At 34.2% G+C, this 19804-nt stretch overlaps 4 protein-coding genes across 5 annotated transcripts; 1 reads left to right on the top strand and 3 right to left on the bottom strand.

The window, feature by feature from the left end:
• LOC109351571 (universal stress protein PHOS32-like) lies at positions 677-2644 on the bottom strand. 2 transcript variants are annotated; one of them, XR_002108230.1, is made up of 5 exons: positions 2370-2644; positions 2169-2278; positions 1768-1886; positions 898-1081; positions 677-837 (listed from the first exon to the last, which is right to left on the bottom strand). XR_002108230.1 is itself a non-coding variant. In XM_019593057.1 (4 exons), the coding sequence occupies exons 1-4, from the start codon at positions 2542-2544 to the stop codon at positions 991-993; spliced, it is 495 nt and encodes a 164-aa protein (XP_019448602.1). In that variant the 5' UTR covers positions 2545-2644; the 3' UTR covers positions 677-990. The 2 variants fall into 2 exon arrangements, 1 of the variants encoding a protein (XP_019448602.1); XM_019593057.1 differs by having other exon boundaries at positions 677-1081.
• Positions 3756-5364, bottom strand: LOC109352824 (universal stress protein PHOS32-like). Its single transcript, XM_019595015.1, has 4 exons — positions 5078-5364; positions 4877-4986; positions 4476-4594; positions 3756-3789 (listed from the first exon to the last, which is right to left on the bottom strand). Exons 1-4 carry the CDS (start codon positions 5250-5252, stop codon positions 3756-3758), a joined length of 438 nt encoding a protein of 145 aa, XP_019450560.1. The 5' UTR covers positions 5253-5364.
• LOC109351570 (probable serine/threonine-protein kinase At5g41260) lies at positions 10261-14548 on the top strand. Its single transcript, XM_019593056.1, has 10 exons — positions 10261-10624; positions 10754-10974; positions 11065-11200; positions 11663-11796; positions 11888-11993; positions 12137-12222; positions 12708-12896; positions 13061-13225; positions 13516-13629; positions 14005-14548. Exons 1-10 carry the CDS (start codon positions 10543-10545, stop codon positions 14245-14247), a joined length of 1476 nt encoding a protein of 491 aa, XP_019448601.1. The 5' UTR covers positions 10261-10542; the 3' UTR covers positions 14248-14548.
• On the bottom strand, positions 16113-19468 carry LOC109351569 (dicarboxylate transporter 1, chloroplastic-like). Its single transcript, XM_019593054.1, has 3 exons — positions 18333-19468; positions 17326-17547; positions 16113-16806 (listed from the first exon to the last, which is right to left on the bottom strand). The coding sequence occupies exons 1-3, from the start codon at positions 19413-19415 to the stop codon at positions 16444-16446; spliced, it is 1668 nt and encodes a 555-aa protein (XP_019448599.1). The 5' UTR covers positions 19416-19468; the 3' UTR covers positions 16113-16443.

Genomic DNA, 19804 nt, shown 5'->3' with positions numbered 1-19804 from the left:
GCAATAATAGATATTGATAACCAAATAAAAGATCATAGATGTTATAGTGTGCTCCTAAGCAAACAAGTAATGGTTGGTCTACATGATATTTGACTGCTCCCTCTCAGATAATAACTCGTATTTGAGTCTTTCTGTATGGACTATGGAGAAAATTCCAATGAGAGCTAACCACATTTCATTTCCGGTTCAACAGGATTTCCACATGTTAAAGAAGCTCAAACAATGCTTATTGATTAATGGCTTTTATAAGGGATTACAATTTTTTTTACTTGAGCATGCTTATTGATCAAATAATAAACTTGGTTAAAAATTACTTTATAGGTCACTTAACTTACAGAAGCCCAAGCAGCATACAAGGCTAATATGAAAGAAAAGTATAGTTGAAGAAGTTTGTAAGCTCATAGAAAGGCTAGATAGATAAAGAACTAAGCGAAAGGGATCTATTGTGAGACTATTGGATGCTCTAACATCTTAGCTGTTGTTAAAACATTCTGGTTTGGGTCTCAATAAGGCTATCTTTGGAGATACCCTGTCAAAGACTAAAGAGTATGGTGGGTAGAATGCTTAATGAAGAAAAGTTCTCATTCTTGTTTAAATTAAATAACAAGCTTTGTGATTATGCTATAGTTAAAGAAAACAACCCTCCTGAAGATGAACATAAACAAGAAAGAGAATATATTAAAATCAGCATGTTAATGACCATGTCACACAACAAAGAGGACAATGAAATATATAACACTTCCAGATCAGGTGCAATATAGTAAGTTTGACACGGATCCAGCACAAAGCTTATTTATAAGCACACTTTTTGGATATGGCCAAAGCACACAAAACAGACTACATTGTGTATGCAGGTCAATCCAAGCTTAACAACCACGTAAGTTTATATAAGCAAGCAAATGTAAAACAAGTAACAACAGAGAGAAAGAGAGTCTGGTCTCTGATGGAGATACAACAACCATTTGCATAAGGCGAATCAAACTTAGTACATCAGACTGTAGAAGGGGCAGTATCTTTCACAATTGTTACAGGAACACTCGCATTTGTGGTGACGTAACTTGTCACACTCCCCAGCAGCACCCTACAATCAATAAACAAAAATAAACAGTATCAAGAAATTAGCATTCAGCATGCTTATGTTTATTTGAAGTATGTTTTTCTTATAGGAAGCCAATACTCCAACCAATTACCACAACCAGAAGAGCCAAGGCTCAACTACATTCTGTTAAGAATTAGAGTCTCACATCACATTAGTATATATGATTTAGGACGGAATGGATTCAAAGCATCCCAAGAGAGAGGCCAGATATATATTACATACATGCCCAGCAAATATTTTTTATTTTATAATATTACATACATTCAACAAATTGTATAAAATATATAGAAGTTGCTCTTTTTAGATCCGCTCATTGTTTTTAATTTTGGTTGTTGATTATTGTGATTGTGGGTTGCGGGTGATGTATGTGGTCGCAATCGCAATTGTGATATGATTGTGGAGGCTAAAAAACACAGTAGTATGTTCACATTTGCTGTTGCTGGTAACTACAATTTAAATCAATACATCCATCTAGGGACCTGGGCAGCCCACCCTTATGAAGAAGCTTTTGGCTAAAGTTAGGTGAAATATTATTATAATACATCCACTTGTCTAATTTAAACCATTAATTAGTAAAGCCAAGAACCTTGATTGTTAGTTCATGTGATGTGATCTTATTTTGATGCATATAAAAGTATGACTAATTAGGGTGAGGGAGTTGAAAGTACCTATTTATAGCACCCAAACCTCTGCTACCCATGACCAAAGAGTCAAGCTTCAAGTCCCCAACAGCTTCAACAACTTTCTCTCTTGCATCACCCCAGTATATCTTTCCCACCACCGTCACCTGTATATCCAAGCTCAGTTTGTTAATTTTTTGGTACTACCAAGGGTATCCGGAACTAATCCCGAGTTCGTGTCTGCCACTCTCAAAGAGTGTCGCTCCCGAGAATTGAACTCTCGACCTCGTTGGAGATCCAGTGGGGCTTTACACCACTAGACCAACCAACGCTTTGTTGGTGCTCAGTTTGTTAGTTGTTAGTATCAAACAAACATTAACTAAATCAAAATAAAACAAAAACTTAATCCAACGAAAAAGTAAGAGTAATCGGTAAAGGTAAACAAAAACCTGTTTCTGGCTAGAAACAGTGTCAAGTAGGTCCAAAACCTCAGCATCAGTTTCCACGTTATAATGACGCATCACCTCCTTATCGCGAATTTCAGACAGCGGAATCAGAGCTACAAACCAAGATCACAATAATCAGATCTCAAAAACATTAAATAACACAACACTTACAAAAATTAAAGAGATAAAAATTAATGAACTTACGCGAACCAGTAGTAATCCAAAGAAGATTTCGTGATTCACTAGGTTGGTGATGTTTGATGTGGATGATGTAGAGTGTGTCACCGTCACGAAGAAGATTGTGAATAGCCCAATTTAGAGCGTTTTTGCTTCCATGAGAGAAGTCCAAGGCTACCCCTATTTTCCTATCACTTGCCATTTTTTGCGAGTAATGGGAAATTCACACCGAATCTATGGCCTTTCAACTCTGATTCAGAATGCACTGTTCAGTTTGTGATAAAGTCTTTGATTTCTCAACAACAAAGTATATAACCAGTTTATTATTTACTGGCATCAAAATGGAACAAAACTAAATTGCAATAAGTAACCGAGTGTTAATCTTGTTTACTATTTATATATCCAACATCATACTTCATTTCAACATTTCTATTTTTAGAAGGGTTTTATTCAAAATTGAATCTTTTACTCACCTATTATAGTCTAAGCATAGTAAGGAAATTAAATGTAAAGCTAATATTAGAAGCTATATCAGTTTGTTTTGAAACAAAATATAAAAAGCATGATGTTCCAAAACGTTAAATTGAATTTTGCAACTTCTTATTATGTCACCATGTTGAACAAGATTTCTTTCCCTAATGGAATAACATATCAATTAAAAAGTTGAAGTATTTATTATTTTTTATATTTTTATTCTACTATTACTAGTGGTAATAGACACTTCCGGCCTTGCCAACCCAGATTCATATTTTTAAGATGTCAATTCAAATTTTATATATTTATAATTAGAATATTTTTTGTACTACGTATACTTTTTTTTTTATATCGTATTTTTTATTGGAGATATTTTATATTATAACGTTTTGTTTTATTATAATGCTAGAGAGGTGGTTAATATGTTGGTGATGATTACATACTTATATATAATTATATGATTTTTTGTAAAAATTAAAATGTTTAAGGGCAAAATAGGAAAATAAAATTATATTATGGTAATTACTTCATATATTTTTTCATTTATATATAGTATAGATTTTGATGCCCAACATGATTTGCTATAATAAATCTTTATTTCACTATGTATTTGATTTACAAATAAGTAGTAGAATATAATATCTGTCTCAAAATAACATACTCATCGTGTGAAGCAATAACTTACCAAAAATAAAGAGTCAATACATTTTATGTAACATACGAAAGATTCTATAAAATAGAGAATGTATCTTTGTACACCATGCAATTAGGGTTTAACCCACAACAACTATTTCTAGCGATTACAAATAAAACTGCGGAAGTAAAATAAAAAATAGTGAATGTAAAAAAGAACTATATTATATTGTGGTGTCTTCTGTCTAAATATAGTGAGTGATGCATTTGGTCGAACATGTTTCATTCTCAAACTCCTTCTAACAATTAGGAAAATAAAAGGCTGTACCCCAGCAGCACCCTACAATCAATAAACAAAAATAAACAGTATCAAGAAATTAGCATTCAGCATGCTTATGTTTATTTGAAGTATGTTTTTCTTATAGGAAGCCAATACTCCAACCAATTACCACAACCAGAAGAGCCAAGGCTCAACTACATTCTGTTAAGAATTAGAGTCTCACATCACATTAGTATATATGATTTAGGACGGAATGGATTCAAAGCATCCCAAGAGAGAGGCCAGATATATATTACATACATGCCCAGCAAATATTTTTTATTTTATAATATTACATACATTCAACAAATTGTATAAAATATATAGAAGTTGCTCTTTTTAGATCCGCTCATTGTTTTTAATTTTGGTTGTTGATTATTGTGATTGTGGGTTGCGGGTGATGTATGTGGTCGCAATCGCAATTGTGATATGATTGTGGAGGCTAAAAAACACAGTAGTATGTTCACATTTGCTGTTGCTGGTAACTACAATTTAAATCAATACATCCATCTAGGGACCTGGGCAGCCCACCCTTATGAAGAAGCTTTTGGCTAAAGTTAGGTGAAATATTATTATAATACATCCACTTGTCTAATTTAAACCATTAATTAGTAAAGCCAAGAACCTTGATTGTTAGTTCATGTGATGTGATCTTATTTTGATGCATATAAAAGTATGACTAATTAGGGTGAGGGAGTTGAAAGTACCTATTTATAGCACCCAAACCTCTGCTACCCATGACCAAAGAGTCAAGCTTCAAGTCCCCAACAGCTTCAACAACTTTCTCTCTTGCATCACCCCAGTATATCTTTCCCACCACCGTCACCTGTATATCCAAGCTCAGTTTGTTAATTTTTTGGTACTACCAAGGGTATCCGGAACTAATCCCGAGTTCGTGTCTGCCACTCTCAAAGAGTGTCGCTCCCGAGAATTGAACTCTCGACCTCGTTGGAGATCCAGTGGGGCTTTACACCACTAGACCAACCAACGCTTTGTTGGTGCTCAGTTTGTTAGTTGTTAGTATCAAACAAACATTAACTAAATCAAAATAAAACAAAAACTTAATCCAACGAAAAAGTAAGAGTAATCGGTAAAGGTAAACAAAAACCTGTTTCTGGCTAGAAACAGTGTCAAGTAGGTCCAAAACCTCAGCATCAGTTTCCACGTTATAATGACGCATCACCTCCTTATCGCGAATTTCAGACAGCGGAATCAGAGCTACAAACCAAGATCACAATAATCAGATCTCAAAAACATTAAATAACACAACACTTACAAAAATTAAAGAGATAAAAATTAATGAACTTACGCGAACCAGTAGTAATCCAAAGAAGATTTCGTGATTCACTAGGTTGGTGATGTTTGATGTGGATGATGTAGAGTGTGTCACCGTCACGAAGAAGATTGTGAATAGCCCAATTTAGAGCGTTTTTGCTTCCATGAGAGAAGTCCAAGGCTACCCCTATTTTCCTATCACTTGCCATTTTTTGCGAGTAATGGGAAATTCACACCGAATCTATGGCCTTTCAACTCTGATTCAGAATGCACTGTTCAGTTTGTGATAAAGTCTTTGATTTCTCAACAACAAAGTATATAACCAGTTTATTATTTACTGGCATCAAAATGGAACAAAACTAAATTGCAATAAGTAACCGAGTGTTAATCTTGTTTACTATTTATATATCCAACATCATACTTCATTTCAACATTTCTATTTTTAGAAGGGTTTTATTCAAAATTGAATCTTTTACTCACCTATTATAGTCTAAGCATAGTAAGGAAATTAAATGTAAAGCTAATATTAGAAGCTATATCAGTTTGTTTTGAAACAAAATATAAAAAGCATGATGTTCCAAAACGTTAAATTGAATTTTGCAACTTCTTATTATGTCACCATGTTGAACAAGATTTCTTTCCCTAATGGAATAACATATCAATTAAAAAGTTGAAGTATTTATTATTTTTTATATTTTTATTCTACTATTACTAGTGGTAATAGACACTTCCGGCCTTGCCAACCCAGATTCATATTTTTAAGATGTCAATTCAAATTTTATATATTTATAATTAGAATATTTTTTGTACTACGTATACTTTTTTTTTTATATCGTATTTTTTATTGGAGATATTTTATATTATAACGTTTTGTTTTATTATAATGCTAGAGAGGTGGTTAATATGTTGGTGATGATTACATACTTATATATAATTATATGATTTTTTGTAAAAATTAAAATGTTTAAGGGCAAAATAGGAAAATAAAATTATATTATGGTAATTACTTCATATATTTTTTCATTTATATATAGTATAGATTTTGATGCCCAACATGATTTGCTATAATAAATCTTTATTTCACTATGTATTTGATTTACAAATAAGTAGTAGAATATAATATCTGTCTCAAAATAACATACTCATCGTGTGAAGCAATAACTTACCAAAAATAAAGAGTCAATACATTTTATGTAACATACGAAAGATTCTATAAAATAGAGAATGTATCTTTGTACACCATGCAATTAGGGTTTAACCCACAACAACTATTTCTAGCGATTACAAATAAAACTGCGGAAGTAAAATAAAAAATAGTGAATGTAAAAAAGAACTATATTATATTGTGGTGTCTTCTGTCTAAATATAGTGAGTGATGCATTTGGTCGAACATGTTTCATTCTCAAACTCCTTCTAACAATTAGGAAAATAAAAGGCTGTACGAGATTGAGATTGAGATTGAGATTTGATCGAGATTGAGATTGAGATTGAGATTTGATCGAGATTGAGATTGAGATTGAGATTGAGATTTGATCGAGATTGAGATTGAGATTTGATCGAGATTGAGATTGAGATTTGATTGAGATTGTGATTTTTACTGCTTTAAAAAGAAGTATTCCTAAAGCGTGACGAAACCATGATACCAATTGCAGTGAAATTTCATAAACTGTGTTGGTCAAGTGCAGTTTTGTGGCTCATAAAAAAGGTAGCTCTTTACATTAGAGTTAATAATTGTTCAAACTTCTCAAGGGGTGAAGTTTGCACTTTCTTGTTCCACAAATGGTATAAATTACTAGAAAACGTGTAAAAGAAACACACGAATTCTCAAGAGCAATGCATTTCATGCTGATGTTCTTGTTCATATTGTTTTGATCATCACACATTCACACACAATCATAAATTGCATTTTGTTTTGGTTCGTGTCCGTGTTCATGAATTCTAGCTTCCTTCAAACATTATGCTAATTCTTGCTATCATCCTGTGTTATCCTCTTTTGGTTCTTGGAAGACAGTTCTCACTTCTATGCATACATGTTTAAAATAAGGAGCATGATTTAGTTGCTTTGGTTATGAATACAACACCTACTCAAATTTCTTGGTGGAAATTCTGTACAAACTACAGATTGCTTATTGAGGCTTATGAATCTACTCCGTAAAGGCGTAAATTTATTCTTGATCGCAACACCGAGAGCTTCTTTACACGCCTTTCAGCTACATTGGACTCTGATTCTCTGGTGGTAAAATCCTTATGTAGTTGAGATTTGAGATTAATCTACCTACATACTCAAGTGAAGTGTGTGTATTAGTGTATATGATTTCTAAGACAAAAGAATTAAAATTTGGAAATTTGTAGTTTGTTCATGAAATGTAAAATATGATAGTAGGAAATGTTAAAATCTCTGAGACATGCAAGGAAGTATCAGGGTTCAAGTCAAAGACATGAGTCCTAAGCCTTGTAACAAATTGTGAGATTTTCTTTACCTTGCCATCTTCTTATGGACAGAGGCTCCCTTCAACTACCCCTAACTCTCTTCTTCCACGTTGAATTTGGGCTCCTAAACCTGGTAGGCCTATTGCATTATAAGATTCCTGATTTTTTTATACATCTGAAACAAAGAATTCCTGATTCAACTCAAATAAAAATACTTGCTTCTTTAATATGCTTTAGAATTGAAAAAAAGTATGTGAAAACCATATTATTATTGTTGTGTGTGCTCAGAATTATGATTGATGAAGTATATGTGTACGGGCATGGGGTTTGGCTGGAAACGGATTCTCTTAATTTTTTAGTTATAAATTTGATATGATTAATTGTTATGATACAGTCTTTAATTTTCTTTACATCTCACTTTTAAATTGAAAATATATTATAATAGATTGAAAGGTTATGAGTTATGATCCATTACTAAAATCACCTTAGAGGATGTTATTTGGGTTTTGGCTGTTTGGGGAGAGGGGTAACCACAAAAAGAAGATTTTGGTAATTCTAGTTTGTTGAAACAATTTAATTCCCACCTACTAGAGGCTTGATTGTTGTTGAAATAATTTAATTCAATATAATAAAGATTCTTCTATGATGTCCTGTGGTGACTGCATGGTGCTACTTTTTCCATAAAAATTCTCTTCCTCTGCAATGCAGGATGCTGAAGCATGCATGATATAGGAAACACTTATTGTTACATCACATGCCTTTTTCCTTGATTTATTTCCCATCAAAAGTCACTGTTGTTTTACCTTTTGTATTGATTTGTATTGATAACATGACATTTTCTCTGTCATCACCTTCCAATGACAGAGACTTAAATTACATGCAAAAGGCGTCAACCCAAGAGATTATTACACATGCGTGTGCACTTCTCTTTCCACAGTCCTCTTTGGTGAAACCCAATTCAAGAATGAGTCCTGGGTATTGCTGCTGCATCAGGTTATGGAAAAAGTTTCCAACTTTCCCCTTCCATGTTGCTAATAGAGTGCTAGCATTAATGCTAAGGGCTTAAATATATAGTATTTTATATAGATAAAAAACATATCTTTGTGCAAAGTTATTGGGTTTTAAACACAAAAGAACTAAACTATATTTAAAAATATAATATAGTTTTTTTTTAGTTTTTGGGTACCATATTTTTAATATTGGTTGTCTTTGAGACACTATCTAGAAATTCTAATAAATTCAAGCAAGAAAGACTCATTATATTCATGGGACAAATATCTATAACTTTATTGTTCTTTTTTACAAGATTTGAGTTGAAAACTTATTTGATGGAAAGCTCTTTGTCCAAACATATTACATCTTGATAGGATCATAGCCTAGGTAAACATATATATATAGTTTTTATTTATTTATCACCGTCACTAGCTTGGTTTTTATTCCCTTTTTCTTATGCTGAACAGAAATCGAAGAATAATGCACCGAGTTATGTTGGACATTTCCCTATCATGATCACTTAGAGTATCCTCCATGTCTCTTGAAATCTTGGGAAAATTTATATTAAAACTCTCAGTATACAAAACCTTGCTAGTTGGTCTTGTTATTTGTCTTTAAGGTTTTAATGTAATCTGTTATTCAAGAGAAGAAAACATTGTCTTTGTAGGGAAAGACAATTTGTATATGTACACTATGTGATGGCAAATTGCCCCAACAGAGTCAGTAGATAAGGATATAGTGACCAAGTGAAAGCTGGAAAGGTTGATCCACAAAAGTAGACCCTTTATTTATTCAATATTTCCTTGCCCCAATTATTGGTTGAAATGTTGAGGAAAGACATGGAAAGTTCATGTAAGTGTCCACTTATGAAGTAATCATAGAACAATTTATTTACTTGTAATTTTTTTGTTTAGTATGAGTATATATGCCTCATGTTTTGTTGCTCTGATCTTGATTGAACGGTTGTATTTGATGTTGTTATAATTCTCTTGAGACTTTTGAATAAATTTTACTTATCAATAAAATTATACAACAAATTTGTGTGCAAATATATAGCTGGCTCGGGATATGATGTTTACACATTGCAAAAGCACGGTTCACAATGACTTTCCTTTAAGTAATGATAATAATGTGAGGCCCAGTTTCAGAACTAAAAACAAAAGTGCTTTTGATTAAAGCGTTGGTGTCAAGGTAAAATTTATTTTTCCTTGTAATAATTCAAACTATCTTTATATCTTACATTTTTTTTAATAAAAAACCACCTGATAACTTTAGTTTCTTGTTAAAATAGCATTTTTTTAATGGTGAAATGAACTGCATAATTATGAAGCCAAATCATGAATGCAACTTTATGAACAACTCGAGTATAATAACGTGTAACGGTCACTGCTATAGTGCTGTTCATTTTGCTTTTGACGCCGGCCATTTTATATCAGGGTAGAGACTAGAGATAATTTATTTAGTACTATACCGTAGGCCCAATCACAAATAATATCTTAACATAAGAATATATTATTTTCAGTCTTTCAATAATGTATTTGTTGGTATTATTGTGAGGTTAATTAACACGAAATTAAACAAAAACAGATTAGTTACTGGTTGAAATAATTAATTGAATAATGCATGAAAAACATAGGAAATTTTTTAGTCAGAAGAAGACTGAGAAGAAAGCGTGGATGCCTTGGTTTTGGTAAGTTATGAAACCCAAAAAAGGAAGCATTCATTTCCTTAAACATAGTAATAATAATAGTATAATAAATGAAAAATAAGAAAGTAATAATTAGAAAAACTGAAAGCACAGAGTACAGAGCAAAAAGAGAAGAGTAGCTGAAACTATGAAACAATGAAACAATGAAGAGAAGAGGTAAATGTGACTGAGGAACAAACCCACATTTGGATCCCAAAAAAGTCTTATTTTTCCAACTCCACTTTCTCTCTTTCCAAACACTGCCCAATTTTCTTCTATTTCTTTCTATTCCTACTCCTTCATAAAAGTGACAGAGAGAGAGAGAGAGAGAGAGAGAGAGAGAGAGAGAGAGAAATAAAGGACCCTTATATTATTTTGCATTTTCTCCAATGGGAGCTCGTTGCTCTAAATTCTCTCTCTGCTGGTGGTCTTCCAATGTCAAATCTAACCTTCATGACTTATCTGATAATGGTGATTTTTTTATTTTATATAATTTATTTGTTTATTTTCACTTTCTGGGAGCAAAAGAAAACTAGAAAAAAAGCTAACTTGAACTTAAAGTTGTAGTCTTTAACATGAATTAATTGATGGGTACTTCAGATGATGGGACCAAGAATGAAAAGGATCCTTTTTCTGGGTTCACTGAGTACACCTTGGATCAACTCAAAGTTGCTACTTCAGGATTTTCACCTGACAACATTGTTTCTGAACATGGTGAGAAGGCTCCAAATGTTGTCTACAAAGGAATACTTGAAGATAATAAGTTGATTGCTGTGAAGCGCTTTAACAAATCAGCTTGGCCTGATTCTCGACAATTCATAGTTAGTGTTACTTTTATGCTTTTCATTTCCTTGCATTTGTGTGAATGTTGTGTTTGTTTTGATGTTGTTATGGTGTTTGGAATTTTTAAGGAGGAAGCAAAAGCAGTGGGGCTATTGAGGAACGAACGATTAGCTAATTTGGTTGGGTTTTGCTGTGAAGGAGAAGATAAATTGCTTGTTGCAGAGTTCATGCCCAATGAAACTCTCTCCAAACATCTTTTTCACTGTAACTTTTCTCTCATTGATTCATGTTACTTATTCCTTACTTACATAAACATTTCTCAAGCAATCAACACCGGAAAAGATCTGATGTTTGTAGCCACTGTTAGACCTCAATGTTTGATTTGACATTTTGCTTTAGAAGCTAAACTAAGAACCTAATTCAAGTCTCCATCAACTTGACAAATTTTGTTGATATGGTTTGTATTGAAGCTTCAGGTGGAAAATCAGAGAAGTTTTTCCTCAACTAATCTGAATTAATAAAATTTACAAGGAGAGTTCAGCTATATATAACTGTGTAACAAACTAACACAATGGTAAAATCACATAGCCGTATAACTTTTACATAACTAACTACTTGCTTTCTAATTAAATACAAAATACATCGATAAACTGTGTACGCTAGAAGTTTGTGAAATCTTATCTTCCTGTAATCCTGATTTGGGATTTGTATGAACTGTTCTGGTAGGGGAGAACCAGCCTATGAAATGGGCAATGAGGCTGAGGGTGGCCTTGTATCTAGCACAAGCACTGGAATACTGCAGCAATAATGGAAGGGCATTGTACCATGATCTTCATGCTTATAGAATTTTGTTTGATCAGGTAGTTGAGATTTTATAACCAGGTTTATGTTATGCCTCATTTTCATTATGTTTTATCAACTATATCTTTTGCATGGTATAATGATATACAGGATGGCAATCCTAGACTCTCCTGCTTTGGACTCATGAAAAACAGTAGAGATGGCAGAAGCTATAGCACAAATTTAGCTTTCACTCCTCCAGAGTACTTGAGGACAGGTTATAAATGATTAAGATCACAAAAAAAATTAGCTTTTGTCATTTTTTGTTGTCGGGGCTATGGTTTTTTGTTGTTGGTAATTCCATGCATTCTGACTTGTTCAATTTCTTAATTAAGCTAACACATTTTTTAAATTTGGCAGGAAGAATCACCCCTGAAAGTGTAGTTTACAGTTTTGGCACCCTTTTGCTAGATCTTATGAGTGGGAAGCATATCCCACCCAGTCATGTATGCTCCCTCTTTCCTATCTCTTATCTTGATTTTAATTTAAGGTGGTATGTTGTTCAATGAACCGGTCAATCTTTGACCAGTCTAATGTTGGTATCTTATGATAGAACCTTAATATATCTGCACTAACATCATATGTTGGTTTGTCTTAAATTTATCATACTCCCTTTGTTCCTTTATAGTGTCATCCTATGTTTTTTACTCAAACTGAGGAAATCATTGGATTTTTTTTTAACAAGATTGTTATTGTTTTTTTTCTGTTATAACCCTCTCAATTCCTCTCCTCACTATATTTCTCTCTCTCCACTATAATGAGAGTAAGGATATAATTGATATATAAGCGATTACTATGTCTTGAACTTTTTTAAGAACGACAATTAAATACGAACAAAATTTGTCTAAAAAATGACACTTATAAAGGAACTAAGGGAGTATCATTTACCAAGTTCGTAAACTGATAGGTACTGTAATCTTTTTACATGCAGGCACTTGAAATTATACGAGCCAAAAATTTCCAGTTGCTGATGGACTCAGGTTTGGAAGGTCATTTTTCAAATGATGATGGAACTGAGTTAGTGAGATTAGCTTCACGTTGTTTACAATATGAGCCTCGGGAGAGACCAAATGCCAAATCGCTTGTGACTGCTCTAACTCCTCTTCAGAAAGAAACTTCAGTATGCTCTTCTTTTTCCCTCCCTGCTTTTTTGTCTTAAGTTCTTCTATTACAAGCCAACTAGGGATCAAAGTTTACTTGGTTCACTTGTACATATTCGTGAAGCTTGTTGGAAGCATAGAACTATATTTGATATTTGGTTTACACCTATTGCGTGTTTGGCAGGTATCATCATATGTTTTGATGGGCATAACAGAAGGGGGTGTATCACCAAAAGAAACAGTTTCGTTGACACCTTTTGGTGAAGCTTGTTCAAGAAGAGATCTGACCGCAATACATGAAATGTTGGATAAGGTGGGCTACAAGGATGATGAAGATGTTGCAAATGAGGTAATTCACTATTCATTATTTCTATATATTTTTATCTTGTCTTTTCTTCATCTACAGAATTTTAAAACATGCTTGATGTTACTGGTTTGAAAAAATATGTTGATTCTTCTGTTACCAATACTATCACTACTTTAGTTTGTAAAACCTGCATGGCTAATAACTAGTAATATAATTATGCAGTGCAGCAAAATAATTTTTGTTGTTGCTATTCTTCTATAGTTCTTAGCAAGCTGGACCTTTCTTATCCTTATATGATATACTTATTGCTGTTTCCTTTCTATCTATCACAGCTTTCCTTTCAAATGTGGACAAATCAAATACAAGATACACTAAATTTTAAGAAGCATGGAGATTCTGCTTTTCATGCCATGGACTTCTCTACAGCCATTGACTGCTACACACAAGTAAGTCATCTAGAAATCCTGGGAATCATAGTCCACTATAAACTATCAAAACAACATCCTAAATTCAATTCTTTGTCACATCATGGTATTTGATTCCTATAATACACCACCATGTTAAATAATGAATGATGAATTGGTAAAGTCTAGTCGGCCAATGCTTCAGAATTACCTATTAATGTAAGTTGAGGGGTAGTCTATAATGTATCCATATATCTTGTAAGTTGCTAATAGAGGGAGGAGTTTCCGGAATAGGCATTGTCAAACTCGATTAACCTTACTCGTTGACCATAAATTCCCCTCCATAACTCACAAGGCATACTAAATGATGACTATAACTGGTTATTATGTAATTATGCTAACTTTCTTTTCGTGTAGTTCATTGATAGCGGGACAATGGTATCACCAACTGTTTATGTGAGGCGAAGCTTATGCTACTTGATGAGTGACATGCCACAAGAAGCACTTGGAGATGCCATGCAGGCTCAGTCTGTATTTCCCACCTGGCCTACTGCATTCTATCTTCAAGCAGCTGCCCTCTTCGGCCTTGGCATGGACAATGATGCACAAGAAAGTCTAAAAGACGGCACGATGCTGGAGACCAGAAAACTTAGAAATTGAAACTCAAGTCTTTTTTCCTTCTCCTTCTCTGCTCATTTATCAAGCAAAAATTTTAAGTGCTGCTATTACTGTATGTAGTACATTTTCCCCTTAAAACTTCTCAAATAGGCTTCAGAGTTCAGACACCATATTGCGACAGCTTTGGCCTTACTGCATTGTCTTTTGTATTTTGGGTCCAATGTTGTGAATCTCAAATTGCCCACATTTTTATATGATGCCATGTTTGTAGTGAGCCATCCGGCTAGATGGCTACTGATGTAGTATACTGTGAACACAATCACAAAGGCATTAAGTTTTGGTATTTATTTGTTATTTTAGAATAGTGAGTGAGTCTTGTTGCAATGATAAAATTGTTTGCTTTGTGAAACCGGAGGTTATGGATTCAAATCTTGGACTAAATCTCTTCACTTGTGATGAGTTGGGTACATCTATCTTTCCTAAATCCCATTAGGTGGGTGGTGAGCTTTGATATTTGCATTAGCCTTGAAAACCTCATTGACCACATCCTATAACAAATTGATCACACTAATCAATGTTACCCATCCTATAACAAATTCATCATTTAAATTAGTGAAGGCTCAAATGCATTCTTTATGAATCATACTTATCGGATTTTAGCAAAAACAACTACACTTGTATTTTATAAAATTCTAAATCACTTTTTTTCATTTTTATGTTGTTTATGTCACTATAAGTGTCTAACTCTTACTCACTTTTTCCTTTTTATGTTGTTCAAACTTTTACTAGTTACTACCTTAGAAAAGGGTGCAATTTAGCAAAAGTTTGGCTAGTGACTCTGCATTATTTATAATGAATCCCTAAGATTTGGTGCACTGAGGTGGTATTTGTTAACATAATGTAGGTCGTGTATAATCCATCGTAGCATGAAAACGTGAAATAGAATACCCACCAAAGAGAAGACTGGATATGCATAATCATATGCCCCAAAGTTGATACCATCAAACACAAATGCCAAAGCGTTGAAGGGTGAGTGGCTTCCACAAGCTGATAAAAATGATCAATATGAATGTAAGTTCCACTGTTTTGATCATTATGAATGAACACTAAAAACAGACCTATAATCCTTTGAGGTTGCAATGGGAAGCACAGTTTGTTATTGGTAAAAAAAGCTGTATATTGTCCCATGATTGTAAGCTGCTTCATTAGCTTAGGGCGCGAAAGCTGTTATTTGGCATGGCATGCCCTTGCATTGCTGGAACATGTGGCAGTATGATTGAATGATAAACCAAAAGCTTCGAAAGCAGATGTGCATCCTCACTGCCAGCTGATTTTGTTTTTATTTCTTTGCATGGTCTTTAAATTTTATACATTATTGTATACTTATCCCAGCACCTCTAATATATTACAGACTTATTTGATTTGTTATTGCCAACTTCCCATTCAAATCAAATTTAAAGTTTATTATTATTATGATTGTGTTAGGACATCGTAATACTCCAGAGACTTCATTTATCATAACTAAACTATGCTTAAGGAGTATATTTGGGTTGATGACTTGGGCAGAGAAGAGGAAAGGAATCTCATACCAGTGTAGCAATATTCCAAATCTGTAACAGGTATAATCTCATTACGATCATATTACATAATAATTTGATAATATATATATATATATATAAATATATATGATATCTATCATCTTGTAAAGTTCTTACACAATTAATATTCAATACATTAACACAAAGAAAGACATGTGTGAAAATATATTTATGTAGAGACAACACTTGTCTCTAAATATCACATGTTAAATACGTTTCCACAAAGTTTTTTTTTAGTTAACACATGAATGGTGGATAATACATTGACAATATAAAAAAAAACTCTTGTATAAATATTAAATCCAAAAATTGAATATGATTGTAATATATCTGAATTGTTTGAACAAGACTTCTGCAGAATTTAAATACACACATTCATGGCATGCAATTACAACATATCCTGAATATCAGGATGCCCTTACAATTCAAAAATCATGTAAATGTTCTGCCTCGGATCTAAAATGTCCAACTGTAGCCAGCTCCCAACCTAAATTTCTCCCAGATATTATTTCTAGAAAGAATCTGACAAAGATTAGCAGTTTGCTTCAACTGCTCATAGTAACTAAAATTCAGACATGAGTTAGGCAAAATTCTTAAATTATAAAATTCGTGTAGGCAAAATTCTTTGATAGGCTCACCTTTACCACAAGCCAATGAATTTCCACCAAACTCCTCCGAGCCCAAGCCAGATTATAATGTTAACAATACTAATAAGGAATCCATATCCCCACCACTTAGCAAGGGGAACATAGTTGGCACCAAAAAATACCGGAGCTGAACCAATTCCGTAATGAGTAAGGCCACCCATAAGGTTGGAGAGGAAGGACAGTACAATGGCTCCAAAGAAAGGTGGAGTTCCCAGGGCAGTAGCAACAGACAAAAATGCAGTAAACATAGCACCAATATGAGCAGCTCCACTTGCAAAGAAGTAATGTGAGTAGAAGTAGAGAAGAACCAGAATGCCAAAAGACAGTTGCCATGAGAGACCCAATCCACCAACAAACTGTATAAATAATAACAATATTGGTGATTCTCATTAGATTAACCAAGGAATGTGAATATACTATTCAAACCATAAAGTAATATTAAATTTTATGACAATGTAACTCATTGCACATTCTGTTTTGCAGAACTTCTTCTGGCTTGTGTATAAAGTACATGACCCATATTGAATATAAAAATGGTATGCAAGCATTTGCACTCTTAGGGACTAACAACTTATGCAGACACAATTTGATACTCTTTGATGCTTTTAAATGCTTTGAATTAATCAGACCGCATATTGACAAAATAAAAGCCAGACATATCCACATAAACAACCATTTTGTGTGTATTTAAAAACATGAAAAGGTTCCTGTGTTTGGTTGTTTTGGTCGAATAAAGTAAACAAACTATAACCAATTAACCGTATGAAAATGCTATCATGAAATTAAATGAAAAAACATGAAGATAAATTATCAGGAGCAGCATAGTAATGCCAACTGAATATTAACCCGAGGGAAGAGGAGTCAGAAAATAATACCTTGACAACAGTTTGACTGAACCAAGAGATGAGACCATATTTGTTCAGATACCCAGCCATGGCAATGAGAGCAGCAAACCAAGTCAGGGTATCCCATGCAACTCCCTCACCTAAGCACTCCTTCCATGTGACAACCCCTGTGACAAGGAGTACAGATAATCCAAGAATGGCAGCAGTTACAGCATCTATATTAAGAACTCCTCCAAAAACCCAAAGTCCCACCTGATAAAACAACACAAGTTACGGAATAAGTCACAAAACAATTGAAGATCAGACGTTTAAAGTACCACATTTGTATTAAGCTTATTAAGACATAAGGTATACAGCAATATAACTAATAAATTATATTAGTTTCACAGAGCATTTAGAAGCTACAAATAATCAAAGGACTCACAGGTCTAAACTTTAGCAAACAAAATTGTTAGAAGATAGCATGGCGAGTCATAACCAATGTTTGAGTTTTTAGGGTAACTTGAGTGAAAAGCAAAGACAAAATGCACATATATTCTATGATTAGCTGCTTAGCACTGCAAATTGGTCGCTCAACCAAGAACAGAAAATACAATAAGACAGGTTAGAAAACAACTCATACTATTACATACAGCTAATAATAGATTCAAAAAGGAAATGAAATAGAAGAAGCATAACATAAGATCCAAGTGAGCAGCCAAACAAGTTCCTATGAAGACTAACTCTGCATTTCTCTTAGCATTTATCACATGATTGATTTCAATTAAATCTCACTTCTAAACCTGTGTTTGAAATCCCCAGCAATTCATGTGTGATTGAAAAAACAAGACAAACAGAAACCAAATAAATAAGCAAATAATATATTGTCCAGCTTACCAACTAATTGAGTTCCTATCACTTATCAGACTCATCCACAACCATAGTTTCAAATGCATATCAGAACTAGTCTAAGTTACCCTATTTCTTATTTGCTCTACAAAAACACCTAATATAGACAAATTATAACTAAATAATGCAATTTCATTTGAGTTGATTACCGTAAGAAGTAGTGTCGCAGTCATGATCTTCTCATGACCAGTCATAGGTCCCATCAACTGCAACTTCTCCCTAGCAAGCTTTGGTGCATCGGGGCTACTCTTGAGTGTCGGCGGATAGATAACATACAAGATCAACGGCACCAACACCAACGACACCACGCCAGGAACAATCGCAGCCTTGGCCCAATCCAACCACCCAATTGTCTGATTAATCGAGTTCAGAGTGAGAGTAGCACACAGTGGATTTGCCGCCATTGCAGTCAAAAACATCGCCGATGAAATCACCGAAGTCTGAAAGCAAGTAAGCATCAACCACGACCCCAACTTCTCCTCCGTTCCATCGCCAACGTTACTACCACAAGCCACACAGAGAGACTTAACCAAAGGAAGAAAAATCCCACCTGCTCTAGCCGAAACCGAAGGAATCGCCGGCGCCAACAACGCTTCGCTGAAAACTAAACTATAACCTAACCCTAACGAAGAGCTACCGAAGAGTGACACGAATTGGTAAGCGACACGGTTACCGAGTCCGGTTTTAATGAATCCTTTAGCGAAGAAGAAAGCGAAGCAAATAAGCCACGGGATCGGATCACCAAATCCGGAGAACGCGGCGGCGAATGGAAGTGTTTTGGTGAGAACCGAAACGCCGAGACCTAAAATCGCGACGGCGCCAAGGGGAAGTGGCTGAGTAATAATACCAACGATAGTACCAAGGAAAATGGCGAGTAACTGCCACGCATTACGAGAAACGCCGGCGGGAACAGGAACGAACCATAGAATGACACCTGTCGCTATAGACGCTAGTAAGGGTTTAATTGCGGCGCCTTGCGATGGCTTAGGTGGAACTGGAGCCGGAGTAACGGAAGCGGAAGCGACGGAGGACGATGCTTTTACTAGAGAGAGGTTTTTGGGATTGGAGGAAATGAGAGGAGAGGTGATGAAACGGTTGCGTTTAAGTGTGAGGGAATTGAAATAGAGAGAAGTGGAGGGAATGTAATGGAGGAGTGGTTGGGATCTGGTGGAGGAGGAGCGGGAGCGGAGGGAAGGGGAGAAAGAGGAGGCGGTGAGGGCGATGGAGGCCATGGCTAGATCTCAAATTCTTGTGCAGGTGTGTGTTGGATTTCGAGGTTGTGGCTGCTTTTGTTTGTATTTAAGTGAGATGTTCAGAAGGTCCATTGAATTTTACCATGGATTCAATATATGTACACGGGTGTAAATATTTTTCACACTCTCATTAAATAATTTATGATTGATTTATTTATTAAGAATCATCGATTCTCAAATAAAAGTAATATAAAATTAATTGTGAACGATGTGTTAACAGTGTGTGAATAATATAATAACAGTATAAAAAGCTTTACACTGTCAGTATATAAATTTTAAATTTTTGTATATATCTAACTTCTACATCTACATGTATATTTATAAATTAATTTTTAATATATTATAATTATTTTAAGAATATATATGAT

Source organism: Lupinus angustifolius, chromosome LG07 (assembly GCF_001865875.1).
Source record: "Lupinus angustifolius cultivar Tanjil chromosome LG07, LupAngTanjil_v1.0, whole genome shotgun sequence".
Lineage (NCBI taxonomy): Eukaryota > Viridiplantae > Streptophyta > Magnoliopsida > Fabales > Fabaceae > Lupinus > Lupinus angustifolius.
Note: the sequence above shows the minus strand (reverse complement) of the source record. Positions and strands in the feature narration are given on the sequence as shown.